The following is a 21,120-nucleotide window of genomic DNA, read 5'->3' as shown; positions in this document are numbered from 1 at the left end:
ATCGAATTCCTCATTAACTAAAAAGACTAGATTAGAGGGATATGGGCCAAATGCTTAGATGAGGCATCTTGGTCAGCATGGACGAGATGGGTCTGTTTCTGTGCGGTCTGTGACTACTTACTTGTGTTTCACCGTGTGAACAGTCTCAGCTGCAACACTCGTAGCTATGCACTTCGCTGCACATTCCAAGCCATTCCAGACAGTTGCAAATCCTGTGAAAAGAAATTAAGAACATAATGTTAAGTATTATATATATTCTCCCTGACCCATCCCTAGAAACAAATGCATCTACTGATTTATCAAATAACAGAGATATCAGAATATATTTGACACAAGGAACCTCAGATGCTGGTTTACAAATGAGAGACAAGTGCTGGAGTAACACAACGGGTCAGGCAGCAACTCTGGAGAACATGGACAGACGACATTTCAGGTTGGGACACTTCAGACTGATTGCAGAAGGTGGACAGCTGGAAGAGGATGATACTACTTTTGCAACATTTCCAACTCAGCTACATTTTTTTTAAGTTGATTCTGCAATTTAAGTTTGGCCTTAGTATATACGTCTTCTAAGAAAGTTCATGGAACTGAACAGACTTGATTGGAATTATACCAAGTGAAGAATATTTTTTTTTTTTTACTGAGGTGTCACCTCTTCAGAAACTAATCATGGAAAACAATTTTATTTCACAAATAGAACACAAAGAGTTGGAGTAACTCACCAGATCAGGCAGCATCTCTGAAGAACATGGACAGACAACGTTGAGTCAGACTGATTGGGTTTGGGGATGGGGAGAAAGCTGGGGGCAGGACAAAGCCTAGCAAGTGATAGGTGGATACAGGTGAGGAGGGGGAGGGGGGGGGTTGATTGGCAATTTTATTTCAACTTTGCACAACCAGATACTTATATTTGTTTAAGCTTATATTTGTGTCATGTTTAAAGACACAAATGGCACAAAGACAGATATGATGAGCTTTTAAAGACACTGGGCCTGTAGAGTACAGAAGAGTTTAGATGGACGAGGAGGGACCTCATTGATACTTTCCAAACAGTGAAAGGCCTGGATAGGGTGGATATGAAGAGATGTTTCCACTAGTGGGAGAGTCTTGGACCGGAGGCCATAGCCTCAGAATGAAAGGAAGTACCTTTGGAAAGGCGATGAGGAGGAATTGCTTTTGTCAGAGGGTGATGAATCTGTGGAATTCATTGCCACAGAAGGTTGTGGCGGCCAAGTCAATAGATATTTTGAAGTTCGAGATTAATAGATTCTTGATTAGTATGGTTATCAAGGGTTATGGGGAGAAGGCAGGAAAATGGAGTTGAGAGGGAAAGATAGATCAGCCATCATTGAATGGTGGAGTAGACTTAATGGGCTGAATGGCCTAATTCTGCTCCTACAACATGTGAACATGAACATATTTCTAACTGTTCCACTCACTGATCCCTCCACTGCTCTGTTCCACTTCGCCATAAGTGTATTTATTTAACACATGCATGATGAAAAAATGTTACGGATTAAACAAAACATTAAATGACCTGTTTGTAAGTGTGAGTTGATAGGAAAGTAAGGTAGATAAAATGTACCTTGAACTCCACATGCTGCTACCATAAGTGCACCATCAAATGTCGCTTTTGAATCATTATCTTTTTTTATAGATTCTGGTATAAGTTTACTTCCATGCTTCTTTACATGTGGAGCAAGTTCTTTCCCAATAGCACTGGCAACGGTACAAAGTCCATTGACTGTAAATTAATAAAAAAAGTTTAAAGTACAACACAAAGTGCTAGGGAAAAAAAACCTGCAGATGCTGGTTTAAATCGAAGGTAGGCACAAAATGCTGGAGTAACTCAGCGGGTCAGGCAGCATCTCTGGAGAACATGGACAGGTGATGTTTCGAGTCGGGACCCTTTTTCAGACATTTTAAACTTTGATTTGGTTTATTATTAATGTCACGTGTACTGAGATGCAGTAAAAAAAATTGTTTTACATGCTCTCAAGAATTGTGCCTTCCACCCAACTTATCCACGCTGACCAACATGTCCCATTTACACCAGTCCCACCTGCCAGCATTTGGTCCCTATCCCTCTAAACCTGTCCTTTGTGCACTACTAACAGACCAAACACAAAACAGTAACAGAAACCCCAAGCTTAAATAGCTTTTGAATGAATGATGGAGAAAGTCTTTGGTGCTTTGAAAGATCCACCTGTCTGTGTATAACATTGGCACTCTCTCCCAGAAGTAGTGTTTTTCTGACTTGACACTAATACATGACACTATTTCTGGGTATCAAAGTTTGACAGAGTCTAGTTTGGAAATGGAATACCCCTCCAAACTAAAGATTTGCTTTTTTATAGTAATGCTCATAATCCTTTTAGCTTAATGATACAGCATGGAAACAGGCCCTTCGGCCCACCGAGTCCACGCCGACAATTGATCAACTGTTCTTATGTTATCCCACTTTCTTACGCACTCCCTACACACAAGGGACAATTTACAGAGGCCAAATAACCTACAAATCCACGTCTTTGGAATGTGGGAGGAAACCGGAGCACCCAAAGAACACCCTCATGGCCACTGGGGGAATGTGCAAACTCCACACAGACATCACCAGATGTCAGGATCGAACCCAGGCCTCTGGTGTTGTGAGGCAGATGCAATGCTGTGCCTGAAGTCTAGTTGTTGATGTAATATAAGGAACAATGTAACCTAGTGAACAGAATCATAAGTTAAATTTAGTTTCAGGAGGTGGAAAGCTGGAAAAATGTAAGTTAATAACTTTTTGAACCTCTCCATCTCCCTATTGCAGAGTTATAAGGCACGTAAACGGGCCCCTCAGCCCAGCTGGTCCATGCCGACCAAGATGCCCCATGTAAGCTGGTCCCATTTGCCCACATTTGGCCCATATCTTTCTAAGCCTCAGCCATTTGCGTACCTGTCCAAGTGTCTTTTAAATGCTGTTACAGTACCTGCTTCAACTACCTCCTCTGTCAGCTTGTTCCATATATCCACTATCCTCAAAATAAAAATGTTGCTCCTCAGATTTATATCCAATCTCTTGTCCCTCTTATCTAAAACCTATGTCCTTGGATTCTTGATTCCCCTACCCTGGGAAAAGACTGTGCATTTACCCTATCTATTCCGCTCATGATTTAATACACCCCTGTAAGGTCATCCCTCAGCCTCCTGTGCTCCAAGGAATAAAGACGTAGCCTGCCCAATCTGTCCCTATAACTCAGACCCTCGAGTCCTGGCAACATCGTTGTAAATCTTTTTTGCACTCCTTCCAGCATAACAACATGTTTCCTGTCACAGGGTGACCAAAACTGAACACAATACTCCAAATGTGACCTCACCAATGTCTTGAATATACTCTCAGGGCCAGCATTAGGATTAAAACATAGAAAATAGATGCAGGAGTAGGCCATTTGGCCCTTCGAGCCAGCACCGCCATTGAAATAGATTGTTCACTTACCCAAGAACTGGCTGACTTTAACAGCGCCTCCTGTTGCCTGCCGTGCAACACTTAGTCCCTTTTCCACAGTGGGGCTGACTGTGGCAGGTTTATCTTCAGGCTGAATGTGCTCTCTCAGTTTAGATGCTCCTTTCTGAATTGCTTTGCCAGTGAATTCAGCGCCTTTAACTAAACCCACACTCAGCCACGAAGCACCTAAAAAAAAACCATTATAAACAACTAGAATTTCCAGTCTGAAGGGTCCCAATCCAAAACATCACCCAACCTTTGGGTTGTAAGTTACCCAAGCGAACAAACTAAAGGTAACGCAACAAAAGTATAGCTGAAGAGGCTCGGTGAAGAACGGTCCTGACCCCAAGTGTCACCCATCCTTTGCCTCCAGAGATGCTGCCTGACCTGTTGAGTTACTCCAGCACTTTGTGTCTATCTTTGGTATAAACCACCATCTGCAGTTCTTTGTTTCTAGATTTTCCACAACATTTGTCAAAAAGAGCAACGACGTTGTTACAGAGTGTTAAGTTAGAAAATCAGGCAGCAACTGTGGAAAGAGGTTCTCTGTGTCTACATTTTACTGCTCCTACGAAATCTCCTCAAGGTGTGCCCTCTTTAAAGAAGTTCTCATCCCACTCTGACAGGTATTCCATGAGATCCTCTCACTGCTCCCCTCCGTGATTCAAACATCACCTATCCAAGTTCTCCAGAGATGCTGCCTGACTCATTTACACCCGCACTTTTTTTTTTTGGTAAACCAGCATCTGCAGTTCCTTGTCAGAGAGCCACACAGCTCGGAAACAGTCCCATCAGTCCAACTCATCCATGCTGTCCAAGTTTCTTTTAAATAGGACCTCTCTCAACTACCTCCTCTGGCAGCTTGTTCCATACGTCCACCACCCTGTGTGAAAAAGTTGCCCCTCATCTTAAACATGCCCTCTTGTTTTTGATTACCCTGATCTGGGTAGAAGACTGTGCATTCACCTAATCTATTCCCCTCATGATTTTATACACCTCTATACAATCACCCCTCAGTCTACTGCCCTCCAAGGAATAAAGTCCTATCCTGCCCAACCTGTCCCTATAACTCAGCCCCTCAGGTCCTGGCAACATTCACGTATATCTTCTCTGCACTTTCTCTAGCTTAAAAAATTCCAGCTTGTGTCTAAAAGGTTTCAGGTTAGTTCTCATCTCATTTAACTCCCCCTCCCATTCCCAGTCTGACCTCTCTGTCATGGGCCTCCTCCAGTGCCATAGTGAGGCCCGCCGGAAATTGGAGGAGCAGCACCTCATATTTCGCCTGGGCAGTTTGAAGCCCGGTGGTATGAACTTTGACTTCTCCAACTTCAGATAGCTCCTCTGTCCCTCCCTTCCCCTCCTCCTTCCCAGATCTACCTCTATCTTCCTGTCTCCACCTATATCCTTCCTTTGTCCCACCCCCGACATCAGTCTGAAGAAGGGTCTCGACCCGAAACGTCACCCATTCCTTCTCTCCCGAGATGCTGCCTGACCTGCTGAGTTACTCCAGCATTTTGTGAATAGTTCTCATCTTACTTGAAAGTTGAAAGTACCAATAAAACTACTAGTTTAAGGACTAAAATGCACAAAAAATTATTTCGCTGCACTGGCCTGCACTTCAGACTTAGGCTTCAAATTGAGTGTTAGCAATATTTTTAAATAACTAAAGGTCAAGTTAGCAAAACTGACACAAAAACTGCTGGAGGCATTCTGTAAGTCAAGCACCGGGAGAGAAACAACGTCAATGTTTCAGCTCAAGGTTCCAGCCATTCCAGTTATTTGCCACAATTAAGTTACTTTGCATTAATGCTTTGAAGTCAATCATTTCGGTCAAAAGGCAACACCGCAACAGTTCACAAGTTGATCATAGTTGATCATAGTTCTCTTTATAGACTGACTCGGTGGCACAGTGGGCAGTGGTAAAGTCACTGCCTTACAGCGCTAGGGACCCAGCTTCATCCTGACTACTGGTGCTGGCCGTACAGAGTTTGTACGTTCTCCCCATGAGTTTTGTTCGGGTGCTCCGGTTTCCTCCCACACTCCAAAGACATACAGGTTTGTAGATTAATTGGCTCGGTAAAAATGTAAACTGTCCCGAGTGTGTAGGATAGTGCTAGTATATGGGGAATGCTGGTAGGCGCAGACTTAGTGGGCCGAATGGCCCGTTTCGCACTGTATCTCTAGTCTAAAGTAAAGTCTACTCAACATTGAAGTGTACATCAATTGTGCGATAGTCGTAGTCATAGAATGATACAGTGTGGAAACAGGCCCTTCGTCCAACTCGCCCACACTGGCCAACAATGTCCCAGCTACACTAGTCTCACTTGCCTGCACTTGGTCCATATCCCTCCAAACCTGTCCTATCCATGTACCTGTTTAACTGTTTCTTAAATGATGGGATAGTCCCAGCTGAACTACCTCTGGCAGCTTGTTCCATACACCCACCACCCTTTGTGTGAAAAAGTTACCTCTCGGATTCCAATTAAATCTTTTCCCCTTCACCTTGAACCTATGTCCTCTGGTCCTCGATTCCCCTACTCTGGGCAAAATACTCTGTGCATCTACCCGATCTATTCCTTTCATGATTTTGTATACCTCTAGAAGATCTCCCCTCATCCTCCTGCGCTCCATGAAATAGAGACCCAGCCTTCTCAACCTCTCCATATAGCTCATACCACCTAGTCCTGGCACCATCCTCGTAAATCTTTTCTGAACCCTTTCGAGCTTGACAATATCTTTCTTATAACATGGTGCCCAGAACTTAACACAATATTCTAAATGTGGTCTCACCAGTGGCTCCAAAATTGAAAAACAATCTTTCCCATACAAGACTGAGAAAAACTGCCACTCCATTTATAACAGTGAACAAAAAGGGTGTTTTAAATTAGAGGTGTTTTGGGGCATTGGCATTTTTCTCAACTGTTGAAATGTGACGAATAAATAATATCATAACTTAAAACAAGGTCCAAAACAAGATTGAAAATAAAAAAACTGATGTTGGAAATCCAAAATAAGCATTAATTTATTTCTTCTCTTTCACCATCCTGATGAAGTCTTTGATCCAAAATGTTACCCTTTTCTCTTAACACGATTAAAAAATGGGACAGCACAGGAACAGGTCCTTCAGCCCACAATGTCTGCATCGTACATGGTGCCAAGATAAACTAACTTCCTCAGCCTGCACATGATCCATATCCCTCTACTCCCTACATATACTAGTGTCTATCTAAAAGCCTCAAAACCACTATTGTATCTGCTTCCACTACCCATGGTGCCAAGTACCCATCACCCTCTGCATTTAAAAAAACTTCCCCTGTACTTCTCCTTCAAATTTTTCCCCTCTCACCGTAAAGCTATGGCCTTTATTATTTGATGCTTCCACCCAGGGGAAAAGGTTCTGACCTTCTTCCCTATGTAAGCCTCTCATAATTTTATATACATCTATAAGCTCACCCCTCAGCCTTCAATGCTTCAGAGAAAACAGATGCTGCCTAACTGCTGGGTTGTTACACCAGCTTGTTTTTATTTAAATATAAAAGGTGAATCACTATTACATAAGAAATCATTTTCAAGTAGTTGACTACATAGGCGTTTCTGATAGAACTAAGTTTAGATGTTTTTCACCATCACTTATGTACACGAACGGGTTACCTGTCAAAATTCCACGGGCCACTTTCTCACTCCACTCAGGTAGAACATTCTCCTGGTTACCTGGTTGTGTTTCATGATCCATCGGTAAAGTTTCACTCACAGTAATTTCATTAGCCGAAGCTTCAGGATCCTAAACACAGACAATCTACTAAAATACAAGCGATGTCATGGTACAAAATACAATGCTTTGTTCAAAGGTACTCCAGCATCTATGCAAATACACATTAAACTAATTCATAAAGCCATACAGCATGGAAACAGGGCCTTCGACCCAACTCATCCAAGGTGCCCCATCTGTCCACATTTGGCCCATATCCCTCTAAACCTTTCCTATCCAAGTGTTTTTGTCAACAGGAGGCATTAACTAAGTTTCTCTGCGTACAGGTGCTACCCAACCAGCTTTGTGCTTCCAGAATTTTGTTTTAATGTAAACAAAACGTCAAGAGTTAAGGGCCTGTCCCACTTAGGCGATTTTAAGGCGACTGCCGGCGACTAGGCGTCGCTGAGAAATCAACTGAAGTGAAATTTCTCGGTGACAGCTGGCTTGTCGCCAGGTATCGTTGCTTATTGCGGGCGCTGTCGTATGCTGTCCCCAGGTTTGCTAGGTTCTCTTAGATGCATTTAGAAGCACATAATAATAAAATAAGTAACGTCATTTCAAGATACCATAAAATACTTGTGTTTAACCAATTTATTTGCCGTCAGGACATTTGACAGGTAGATTGGAGGCAACAGTTTGACGGTCAGGTAAGCGTGGGAATTTTCGCGATGTTTATGGCCATCAGCGATTACATTTAAAGTAGGCTCCCAACCCAGAATCCAGATATGCATCTCCCGTACATTTTCAAAGAATGCCCACACTCCGCACAAAAATCAATTTAATCACTTTTAAAATTAAATGTCTTAATACTGCTATTAGTAAACTGGAAGTATATCCAGTTTATGCCTTGTTACCGTGAAGCTTGGTTTTCAAGTAACCCGGGCAAGATGTTATATTTCAAAACTCTCAAGTAATTACCGATTTGTCAGTGATTTCAGCGAGAATTAGGACGCCGGAGAAGCATTGACAGGATGGGAATTTTTGCGATGTTTCCGAAGACAGTGTAATCTCGACCTGACTCAGCATTGTCGTGGTCATTGTCGTAGGGTAAAAGAAAATTCTGGCGATCTGCTACGACTTTGACAGTCGCCGGCAGTTGCCTACAAAATCACCTAAGTGGGACAGGCCCTTTAAGATTCACTTGCCCATAGTAGAGGAATTGAGAACTAGAGGGCATAGGTTTAAGGTGAAGGGGGAAAGATTTTAAAAGAAACTGAGGGGTATCTTTTTCATACAAAGGGTATGGAACGAGCGGCCGGAGGAGGTAGTTGAGGCAGGGACTATTGCAACGTTTAAGAAGCAATCAGACAGGTACATGGATAGGACAGGTTGAGAGGGATATGGGCCAAACGCAGGCAGGTAGGACTAGTGTAGATGGGGCATGTTGGTCGGTGGGGCAAGTTGGGCCGAAAGGCCTGTTTCCACACTTTATGCCCTAGTGAAGCTGTACCACAGCGTTGCACGTGTTATAAAAGCACGCCTCAAAGTTAAGCAGTCTCACAACCAATATATCACATTGAAATGAAGTACTGCCACATCTTGTATGGTTATTAACTTATTGTACTGATTATTATATATTTATCTGCGTGTTATTGTGCTGGTAAGCTGCAGTAAGAAAGAATTTCATAGAACAGTACAGCAGAGGAACAGGCCCTTCGGCCCACAATGTTTGTGCCGAACACAATGCTAAGCTGAACTGATCTCTTCTGCCCACACATGATCCATATCCATCAATTCCCTGAACTTATCCAAAAGCCTTTTTTAGCACCACTATAGTATCTGCCTCAACCATCACCCCTGGCAGTGCATTCCAGGTCCCCACCAACCTGTGTAAAAAAATTGCCCCAATTAAAATTTCTCCCTCTCACTTTATAGCCAAACCCTCTAGTGTTGGATACTTTCACCCAGAGAGAAAGTTCTGACTGTCTACCCTATCTTCATTGTTCCTTTGTTTGTACTTATGACTATTAAACACTCTTGATTCTTGAGCAAGGTGGTGAATGATTAAAAGAAGTGGTTCCAAACACTCATCGTCCACAAGGGAATGAACACAGCACACACGTGCTAGGCAGCTCACCCCGTGCATGCAGCAGGACCTCAACAATATTCAGGCATCGTCTGGTAAATGCCAACCAGCATGAAAGGGCTAAGCAATGACAAGCAGTGCCCACTTACCCTTGTTATTCAACAGCATGACCACTGAAGGGTCCCCATTGTAGAAATCAGAAACTGGACGTCAATGGTGCTTTTATTGTCGCATGTGCGAAGTGCTAACACAGTGAAATTCTTTTTCATACAAACAGTCCAGTAGAATATTGCCATGCCCCCGATCCTCAATTAGCAAGTGTACAGAAATAGTCCACTGAACCTACATGCAATAGGCACCATTTTCAAAGGCCATGCTCAAATTCTTACGAGCGGTGCCTGCACCAGGCAAGCCCCAGCCAGTTGTGGGCCTCCAGCATTCCCTTCCTTGGACGCCACATCCCTCTCATGTAATTGCTAGGAGAGCAGGTCAGAGGTTTGCTGATGTGCATCAAGTGATCTCCTCACGATCTGCCAAAGACAGGTGACCAGCTTCAGAAACAGCTTCTTCCCAACAACTATCAGGCTTGAACACTATGAACTCCAACTCAGCTTCAAACTACAATCTGAAGAAGGGTCCTGACCCAAAGCGTCATCTATCCATATTCTCCAGAGATGTTGCTTGACCTGCTGAGTAGGTTAATTGGCCCTCTGTAAACTGCCCCTAATGTGCAAGGAGTGGATGCGAAAATTTGATAACATAGAACTAGTGTCAACGGATGATCGATTGTCAATGTGGACTCAGTGGGCCGAAGGGACTGTTTCCATGCTGTATCTCTAAAACTAAAAAATAAAAAATAAAAGGTTTATATGTTTACATTGTCCAAAATTATTTTGGTGGTGCAATTTTCCTGAATCTTTGAAACTTACCTGAATTTTGAAAAAAGTCATTTGTTTTAACAAGTCTTCGAAGTGTTCGCGGTCTGATGGCGGCAGCTCTGCGGACAACACCACTCCAACATAGATGTCAGGGTCAGGTGACATTACATCTGGAAACATGTAGACTCCATTGTTACACAGCAGTACAGGAGACTGACTGAGGATCAGTGGATAGATCCAGTCACAGACCTACACAGTAACATGTAGAACAAGAAATAATAATTGGGACTTTTGATTTTAATAACAGAATAAACAACCTTCTAATATTTCCCTCCTCCTCCTTCCCCTCCTCCTTCCCAGATCTCCCTCTATCTTCCTGTCTCCACCTACATCCTTCCTTTGTCCCGCCCCCCCTGACATCGGTCTGAAGAAGGGTCTCGACCCGAAACGTCACCCATTCCTTCCCTCCCGAGATGCTGCCCGACCTGCTGAGTTACTCCAGCACTTTGTGAATAAACACCTTCTAATATTTACTTAATTGATACCAATAATACACTTTAAAACTGAATCACCCAATGACACCGGACTAATTAAAAGCAACTACAGGTTCATCACCAATTTTCTGGCAACTGATGGTCTGGCATCTCCATTAATCCGGACAAAATTATGACAGCATTGCGAGTGGCGTATGCTCTTTCGGGACGTGCCTCCATCACAACACTGTTAATTGTTTACTTCTTTGTTAATTGTCAATTCTTTATTTAAGTTTCTAGCAGTCCATGGTCCTTTAGAGACACGGGAGGGGTATAATTACTGGTACGCAGTTCTAATAATTATCTATAATAAGAGGTACACAGTTCGCTGAAAGTAGCGACACAAGCCAACATTTTCATTGTCACTTGAGCAATGATTGACACTTGTGCAATAGAGTATCATTCATTTTTGATAACACAAGCTATAAATACAACCAGCTGTATGTTACATTATTTATTTATTTTTTACATTATTTAATAATTTAATGTATATAGCTTGCACTAACAAAATGAAGCTATTAAAACCCTTTAGTTTTCAAAATCCTGTATGAAAACGAACTTTGTTCTTGCAAGTCGGAAATTGTCTAGCCCTTCTTTTTTCCCATTGATTTCATTAGAAATTGGGTTGCAATTATCATGTTATAGCAGATCTGTACAAATAAAATCAAATAAAACTTTATGTATTTTCAAGACGAAAGAACTCTGAACAATGTTTTTCCGTAAAGAGTCGCAGAGTCATACAACATGGAAAGAAACAAAGTGGTGCAGTAACTCAGTGGGTCAGGCGGCATCCTTGACGAACATGGATAGATTACATTTATTCACAAAATGCTGGAGTAACTCAGCAGGTCAGGCAGCATCTCGGGAGAGAAGGAATGGGTGACGTTTCGGGTCGAGACCCTTCTTCAGGGTCTCGACCCGAAACGTCACCCATTCCTTCTCTCCCGAGATGCTGCCTGACCTGCTGAGTTACTCCAGCATTTTGTGAATAAATCGATTTGTACCAGCATCTGCAGTTATTTTCTTATACATATGGATAGATTACATTTTGGGTTCGGACCCTTCTTCAGACTGAAACTCCAGCCCGAAACGTCATCTATCATTGTTCTCTAGGGATGCCGCCTGACCCACTGAATTACTCCAGCATTTGCAGTTCCCTGTTTCTACACTCACAACACAGAAACAGGCCCTTCTGCCCAACTTTTTCATGCTGACAAAGATGCTCCATTAACGCTGGTCCCTCCTGCCCACCTTTGGCCCAGACCCTTCTAAACCTGTGGATATCAAAAGATATCATACCTGCAGAAAAGGAGGAGGTGTGCTTTGCGCTGCACCCCCAGTGTCTTTCTCTGAAAATGTGACGATGCGAAGAAAGCCAGGATACGAGGGCGCACTCACTTGCCCATCGGCCGTTACGTAGAATATCTGCACTCCTTGTTCAATTCTAATGAGCTCATAGGCATCCATGCCGGGCGATTCCAGTGAATGAGGTTGGGTTCCTTGCCCAAAAATCTCATCACCTATAACAGCAAACTCGCCAGATTCCGTGCCGTAGGAAAGAGTCATGTGCCCATCCATAGCCTCAGGAGTGTATACAGGGGGCAGCTCACTCGCTACGGACACAGAATCCAGTGAAGAGAGATGAGGAGTTGCAGGCGAGGTATTTTCATTTGTAGTTCTGCTCACTGCCACAGTGGATGATCGACAGCCAGACTGAGACTTTGACGATTTTTCTTCACATGGCGTTGGTAGGACTGGATATACCCTTGATTCTGACTTTGGACAACTAGATCCTGACGTTCCAGGCAACTGGTTTGACTGATTGGATGCTGCTGGATTCTCAACATGCTCCAAATTAGTTAACCGTGTACATATGTTACTTAGTGCCACTCTCATTTTATTTTGCATTAGACGGGCAGTGTCCCACTCTGCACCAATACATTCTGGGCCATTGATTGGAATACACAATCCATTATTTAAGTGCTCCTTTCCTCGTCTGTAATGCTGTTTTGCGGCTTTTTTTTGACCCGATTCGTCTGCACTGAGACCTTTATTTATAAAGATAAATGCCTCTTTATATTCCTCTTTGATGCGACAAAGATTCTCAGCTGTATCTTTTGCTTGAAGATTGCAGTTTTCCATGCCTGATAAAAATAAAGCAATAATTGTTAAGCGTTTAATCATCTGTGTAACAAATGCCAAGTAACAAAGTAACAAAGACCGTGTAACAAATGACTTCAGAGTTCCTCAAACAGGAGTCTCCCTTTGACATGAGTAAATGCCCTTTACACCACCCCAAATCTATCTATTCCAGTCACACCCGCATTTGGCCCATATCTCTCTAAACCTTTCCTATCCATGTACCTGTCCAAGTGTCTATTAAGTGCTGTTATAATACCTGCCCCAACTACCTTCTCTGGCAGCTCATACCATATACCCTGTGCTAATTTTCCTGCTAAATGTGTGTGATTCCTGCACTAGAACACCTAGATCATTTCACTCATTAAAGTATTTCTTCACTTGGATAATAATCCACTTTTCGATTCCACCCGAGTGCATGACCTCCCTCTCCCCTACAAGAGGGGGATAGGGTGAATACACAGAGTATTTTACCCAGAATGGGGGGAATCAAGAACCAGAGGACATACGTTTAAGGTGAGATGAGAAAGATTTAATAAGAATCTGAGGAGGTAGTTGAGGCTGGTACTATCACATTTAAAAGATATTTGGACAGATACATGTATAGGAAAGATTGAGGGATATGGGAAATGCAGGCAGGTGGGACTGGCATAAATGGGGCACCTTGGTCAGCATGGGCAAGTTGGGCCTGTTACTGTGTTGTATGACTCTGCTACTCTCCTATATTATGTTCATTGGTTAATAGAGCAGAATTAGACCATTTAGCCCATCAAATCTACTCCGCTATTCAATCAGTGCTGATCTATCTTTCCCTCTCAACCCCATTCTCCTGCCTTCTCCCCATAACCCCCGACACCCTTGCGAATCAACAAACTGTCAATCGTTATTTAAGGGTGGGACAGCAAACTAGACTGACCCCTTCACCCAGCCCAGGTTTGTGCAGTGACAGCGACCCTGAGAGATGACTCCAGTCCCCTTACAAGCAGTGAGTCTTTCAACCACCAAGATTCTAAAAAGAGTGTCTTTGTAAACATGATGTAAATAAATTGACAGATGAATGCAATCTCAATCCTAATTTCACAATGTCCAATATTTTATAGTTTTTGATTAAATCCATTACAGTAATCTGGTTCAGTGGCTGCACTTTCATCCCAATCAGACAGATTAAATCCCCAGAAGGATAATACGCTACGGTGACAATTAATACGGTGACAAGGGATCATTGCACAACAAGTGCCATCTGCCAAGTGAAATGTTAAACCAATGTCCGGCATGTTTGTTCAGGTATGCAGAATAGATCTCATGAATCTTTTAGCAAAAGCTGATAGGGTTCTCTGCAGGGCTTTGTCGAAATGTGTTATGACTAAGCCATCACAACCAAAAAATAGTAATCTGATCATTTAACTCATTGAAAGTCATAGAATCAGTCATGCAGCACAGAAACAGGCCCTTCAGCTCAACTTGCCAATGCCGATCAGGGATGCCTCATCTACGCTAGTCCCACCTGCCCATGTCCCTCTAAAACATGTACTTTCCAAATGTCTTTTAAATGGTGTTATTGTACCTGTGTCAACTACCTCTACAGTTCGTTCCATATACCCACAACTCTGTGTAAATGTTTTCCCCTCTCACCTTAAACTTACTCCTTCTAGTTCTTGACTCTCCTGCCCTGGGTAAAAGGCTCAGTGCATTCACCCTATCTATTCCCCTCATGATTTTATACATCTCTATCAGGTCACCCTTCAGCCTCCTGTGTTCCAAGGCATAAAGACCCAGCCTGCCCAACTTCTCCCTATAGTTCAGACCTTCTAGTCCTGGCCACAACCTCGTAAATCTTCTCTGCACTCGTTTCTAGCTTGATCGCATCTTTCTACAGAAAGAATTGGGTGACCAATTTGAACACAATACTCCAAGTGTGGCCTCGCCAATGTCTTGTTAGAATCTACCACCATTATCTTCAGTCAGAAATGCCGAATGAACCATTTGAATCTCTTCCAAAGAATCAGGAGCTGGTCTTTAATCACTGCAATTCACTTCATAAAATCAAACAGCGTGTAAACAGGCCCTTTGGCCCAATTTGCCAACTCTGACCAACATGCCCCATCCATTCAAACAGATAAATAAATAGCCAAGATCGCAGGATGCATAAAAAGCATTGGGACTCACGATTTTCCTTGATAATTTAAGACTTGGGTTCCTGTTCAAGCTGTCTACATTCAACTCTAACATCTAATTCAACTCTAACATCTAACCAACTAAGTGAAAAATAGAAGATAGACACAAAAAACTGGAGTAACTCAGCAATTCAGACAACATCTCTGGAGAAAAGGAATAGGCGACGTTTCGAACAAGCATCTGCAGTTCTTTCCTTTCCAAGTGAAAGAGTCTGAAGAAGAGTTTCAATCCCAAACGTCACCTATTCTTTTTCTCCAGAGATGCTGCCTGCCTGACCTGCTGAGTTACTCCAGCATTATGTGCCAATCATCGAAAAATTATCCAGATAAATCATGTCTATGAAAATAGGACAAATGTAATCCAGCCAATTTCTGCTCAATCGATTCACTTTCAATCACTGGTGATTAAAGTTATCATCAAAAATATCAATTATACTTAATGACCAATAACTTCTTTGGTGATGCTCAGTTTGGATTTGCCCAGGACATCATCATCTAAAAGTAGATGAAAGACCCAAATTCCAGAGGTATGTTGTGAGAGAGGCATGATGATCAGGGAGCCTATACAGATCAGCAATTTTCAGAGCACCATTTGAGCAGAATTCAGCATTGGTTCAAATATTGAGATTAGGATGAGTTCACAGGAAAAAAGGGAGAACATCAGCTGTTTTGTGCTGAGAATCCATGTAAGAAGACCTTTTGCGAATGGCTTATCAACATGGGCTGAGACAGATGTTTACAGGACTGGAAAGGTGGTGCAAATAACAACGAGAGATCTTCACGACGTTGCAGTCTAATTAGTCATTTATTGAAGCAAAATCAAACAGATTAGTATATCTCCTGTCATTACTTGTTTGTTTGTTTTTCTGACTGTCGTCTATCTATTCGGTAAGAACTTAGTTTCTCACAGTCACTCCTTCATATCCTGTTACTGACTTACTAAACCCTATGTTTAGCAGGCTAGGCGTGTCTTGTATGGCTACTAAGACCCTATTATCTTAGCAGCTCCTGGTGTCACACTGAAGCATTACGTCAGTGCTGGGCAAATTATACTCATAATTCTGGCCCCGCTCATGGCTCCTCCCAGTCCACATACGTAAGACTCCAAAATATCTCAGGACAATCCCCTGGTGTACAAAAATTATACAGTAGGATACAAAGTAATATGATAATATGCTAAAATAGCTAATAAACACAAAATGGCTCCTACAGTGGCGTTCTTTGTGATATGCAAGGTGTTGGAGGCGAATGTTCTCCTCATGATTGAGTACATTTCAGAATTCCCACACAGCCACTTCTAATACTGTGGCAGTGTTGTAAATGGATTAAATAGACAAGGAACAACTGGCAGGAAACAAAAATAATTTTATTTTCTTGAAAAGGACATTTTAGCTCATAGGATTGGATGTTGGATACACAATAAGAATGAATTAGAGAATTCAGGGCAAGCAGTGAAAATATAGCACAGGACAACATCATAGAAACAAGGAACTGCTGATGCTGGTTTGCAAAAAAAGGTACACAAGTGCTGGAGTAACTCAGCGGGTCTGGCAACATTTCTGGAGAACATGGACAGGTGATTTTTCAGGTTGGGACCGATGGAAGAATCAGTCTGAAGGATCCTGACCTAAAAAGTCACCTGTTCAGTTACTCCATAGATACTGCCATGTCCACCGAGTTCCTCCGGCACTTTGTGAATTGCTCAATTCCAGCATCTGCAGTTCCTTGTGTCTGTCATCATGCCTTTTGATATTATTGCTGGGAACAAACATATAGAATAATGGGAAAGGGAGTATAGTTCTTTCGATTTTTTTTTGTGGAGAATTTGTAAAGAAACTTTACTATCATCCTTTATTAAAAGTTTACGTTAAAGATACAGCACGGAAACAGACCTAGTCCAAATCGACCATCAATGTGGTTAGTATGGGTGATTAGTATGGTCGTCAGAGGTTATGGGGAGAAAGGAGGAGAATGGGGTTAGGCAGGAGAGATAGATCAGTCATGATTGAATGGCGGAGTAGACTTGATGGGCCGAATGGCCTAATTCTACTCCTATCAATTATGATCGATCACTAGCTCTATGTTATCGAAGATAGACACAAAAAGCTGGAGTAACTCAGCGGGACAGGCATCTCTGGACAAGGAATGTGTGACGTTTTGGGTCGAGACCCTTCTTCAGACTGGTCAGGGATAATGGAAACTTGAGATATAGACGGTGATGTGGAAAGATAAAGAACAATGAATGAAAGATATGCAAAAAAGTAACGATTATAAAGGAAGCAGTCTGTAGGGTGAAAATGAGAAGCTAGTGCGAATTGGGTTGGGGAGTGATAGAGAGAGAAGGAATGCCGGGGCTACCTGAAGTGAGAGAAATCAATATTCATACCACTGGGTTGTAAGCTGCCCAAGTGAAATATGACAATGCTGTTCCTCCAATTTGCGTTTAGCCTCACTCTGACAATGGAGGAAACTGAGGACAGAAAGGTCTGTGTAGGAATGGGAAGGAGAATTTAAATGTCCAGCAACCGGGAGATCAGGTTGGTTCACGCGAGCTGAGCGAAGGTATTCCACGAAACAATTGCCCAGTCTGTGTTTGGTCTCGCCGATGTTTAAGAGTCCACATCTTGAACAACAGATACAGTGGATGAGGTTGGAGGAGGTGCAAGTGAACCTCTGCCTAACCTAAAAGGACTGTTGGGGTCCCTGGACAGAATCGAGGGAGGAGGTTGCATCTTCTGCGGTTGAAGGGGAAGATACCTGGGGAGGGGGTGGTTTGGGTGGGAAGGGATGTTAACCAGGAAGTTGCTGAGGGAATGGTCTCTGCGGAAGGTGGAAAGGGGTGGAGATGGGAAAATGTGGCTGGTGATGGGATCCCATTGGAGGTGGCGGAAATTTTGGAGGATTATGTGTTGTATGCGTCGGCTGATGGGGTGGAAGGCAAGGATTAGGGGGACTCTGTTTCTGTTGCGACTAGGGGGAAGAGGAGCAAGGGTGGAGCTGCGGATGACAGAGGAGACACGAGTGAGGGCCACTTTCTCATCCACTCTCTACACACTGGGGCAATATACAGAGGCCAATTAACCTACAAAACCACGTCTTTGGAATGTGGGAGGAAACCAGAGCACCTGTTGAAAGACTGGAGCGACTAGGCTTGTGTACACTGGAATTTAGAAGGATGAGAGGGGATCTTATTGAAACATATAAGATTATTAAGGGGTTGGACACGTTAGAGGCAGGAAACATGTTCCCAATGTTGGGGGAGTCCAGAACCAGAGGCCACAGTTTAAGAGTAAGGGGTAGGCCATTTAGAACAGAGATGAGGAAAAACTTTTTCAGTCAGAGAGTTGTAAATCTGTGGAATTACCTGCCTCAGAAGGCAGTGAAGGCCAGTTCTCTGAATGCTTTCAAGAGAAAGCTAGATAGAGCTCTTAAGGATAGTGGAGTCAGGGGGTATGGGGAGAAGGCAGGAACGGGGTACTGAGGTACTGATTGAGAATGATCAGCCATGATCACAATGAATGGTGGTGCTGGCTCAAAGGGCTGAATGGCCTACTCCTGCAGCTATTGTCTATTGAAACCCACTCATTCACAGGGAGAAAGTGCAAACTCCACACAGTAGAAACAAACAATTTTTTTAAAACAGGTAAAAGCATTCCTTCTGAAATACAGCCACTGCAACTCAATTAATTTTTGGAGTAGAGAATCTCAACTGATAGTTTATAGATAGTTTATAAAAGGAAAACTGGTTCAAACAAAATTGCAAAGAGTTCAAAAGTAGAATAACTGTGATGTTCTGTAAACATGACAGCATGTGATTAGTGATTAAGCCACTGTGAAAAGCTGCAGGGAACAATGAATGCATTAGTTCTTCCCTGCACCACGAGGCTCTCAAAGCAAAGCTATTCAGTCCTATTAGACATTTTAAATTATTTTTAAATGATAAGCTCCTATTATAGTACAATTTTAAAGGAATTTCTACAAACGCAAGAGAATCATAAAAAATTATGAAGAGACTTCAAGATATACCTCCCATGAAATGGCATCATTGTAATCCACCCCTGCAGCACGTTCCAGGCACACACCATCCTCTATGAACGAAAACTCGCCCGCATTTCTTTAAACTTTGCCCATCTAATCTTGAAGCTATGCCCTCAAGTACTGTATTTGATTTTTTCCCATCCTGGGAAAAAGGTTTTAACTGTCTACCCTATCTATGCGTCCGATAGGGGAAAGGAACTCTTGACATTGAGTGCTGAAATGCTGCATCAAAATCAAGAATGGAGAGGAAAGATAGCCAGTATAAAAAGTAGAGGGAGTGGTGAGACATGGGCCAGTGTGTCACTGGCAGAACGAGAGAAGGGTGAAGGATGGCAGGCAGGTGGAGACTGGATGGGGAGATGACAAGGATGGAAGTGCAAGATGACCATTCCTATCACACCAACCACCCAGATGGTAGTCAAACCAGCGTTCCTCCAGCAGTTGTTTGTTGGACGAAATATTGAGCACTAAATATTTAGCACTAAAATAGCACTAAAATCTTTTTTTTGTGGCACTGTGGCACAACAGTAGAGTTGCTGCCTTACAGCGTATGCAGCGCCAGAGTTTGTACGTTCTCCCCGTGACCTGCGTGTGTTTTCTTTGAGATCTTCGGTTTCCTCCCACCCTCCAAAGACGTACATGTATGTAGGCTAATTGGCTTGGTAAATGTAAAAATTGTCCCTAGTGGGTATAGGATAGTGTTAATGTGCGGGGATCGCTGGTCGGCGCAGACCCGGTGGGCTGAAAGGGCCTGTTTCCGCGCTGTATCTCTAAACTAAATTATTCTTCACAAAAAAACACTTGCCAACCGTTGTTTCTTACTGTTGAGTCCTTGCCACTTCCTTCAATTTCATAAGTTAACACTTTCCTGGCGTCTATCATGTGAAAAGCTTTGCTAAACCACTGAAGTTGAAAAATGCAGATACAATAGTGGTATTTCAGAGACTTTTGGATAGGTATATGGATATCCATGGAATGGAGGAATATGGATTATGTGCAGGCAGATAAGGCATGTTCCAGTGCTGTACAGTTTAGTTTATGTCACATATACTGAGGTACAGTGAAAATCTTTTGTTGTGTGCTAACCAGTGTGGAAAGATTATGATTACAATCGATCTATCCACAGTGTTCAGACAATAATGTACAGTGTACAGATAATAGTGCAGTGAACTGGTCGATGTTCTATAAAATCAAAGAAAGAAATCAGTGTTTAGGTTAACACTGTATCAGGAACCAGAGTAGAGGGATTTGAGGGTGTGTGGGGTTGTTGTTTTGAAGTAATCTTGAATCAGTTCGTAGCAGTTGTAACCATTCACTCCCTTGAACTTCTCCAGTCTGAAGAAGAGACCCGACCCTTCACATCGCCTATCCATTCACTCCACACATACTGCCTGGCCTGCCAAGTTTCCCAGCAGTGTGCTTTACTGAGGGAAAGATAAACTGGTACAAAGGGGAGAAGGAGAATGGTGAGGTGCTTTTCTTTAGTGGAGGAGAAAAACAAGAACCTGGGGATAAAACATAACCTTTTAAAACTAGACCATTTGGAAGTGAAGGCCAGAGGTATTACTATTTTTGCACAGACACCTTAACTTCTACGACCTGTATTTGGAATGTTAATACTCTATTAAACTACTCTACATATACGATAGACCAAAAACCAATTCATCTTCACGGCCTGATTAAGCAACTTGAGCCTCGATGAACAAAGGATACTACAGAGTGGTGAACACCGCCTGGTCCATCACAGGTACTTACCTCCCCAACATACACTGCCCGGTCCATCACGAGTACTGACCTCCCCACCACACACTGCCCATTCCATCTTAGGTACTGACCTCCCCACCATCGAAGGGATTTACAAGAGGTGTTGTCTCAAAAAGGCAGCCACCAACATTACCCTGGCCAAGTTCTCATCTCACTGCCACTATTGGGAAGAAGGTGCAGGAGCCTGAAAACTGTGACCTCCAGGTTTAAGTAAGAACAGCTTCTTTTCAACAACAATCAGGCTACACAACACTAACCTCAGCGACTATGATTTTCTGTGAACTGTCTTTAGCTCGTGTCACTTGTATTTGACTATGTCACTCACGTATTGTA

General features: G+C 42.8%; 1 protein-coding gene across 2 annotated transcripts in view; it reads right to left on the bottom strand.

Annotated features, from left to right (window-relative positions):
• The window catches only part of sparta (spartin a), a 50,136-nt gene that overhangs the window by 5,332 nt on the left and 23,684 nt on the right, over positions 1-21,120 (bottom strand). For both annotated transcript variants that reach the window (XM_078402339.1, XM_078402340.1), the window contains 6 exons: positions 11,972-12,816; positions 10,191-10,388; positions 7,136-7,265; positions 3,476-3,670; positions 1,586-1,744; positions 122-212 (listed from right to left, as the gene is read on the bottom strand). In XM_078402339.1, coding sequence (XP_078258465.1) covers positions 122-212; positions 1,586-1,744; positions 3,476-3,670; positions 7,136-7,265; positions 10,191-10,388; positions 11,972-12,816 — 1,618 coding nt within the window. The remainder of the gene's footprint in view (positions 1-121; positions 213-1,585; positions 1,745-3,475; positions 3,671-7,135; positions 7,266-10,190; positions 10,389-11,971; positions 12,817-21,120) is intronic.

The sequence above is a fragment of the Rhinoraja longicauda genome, chromosome 7 (assembly GCF_053455715.1).
Source record: "Rhinoraja longicauda isolate Sanriku21f chromosome 7, sRhiLon1.1, whole genome shotgun sequence".
NCBI lineage: Eukaryota > Metazoa > Chordata > Chondrichthyes > Rajiformes > Arhynchobatidae > Rhinoraja > Rhinoraja longicauda.
Note: the sequence above shows the minus strand (reverse complement) of the source record. Positions and strands in the feature narration are given on the sequence as shown.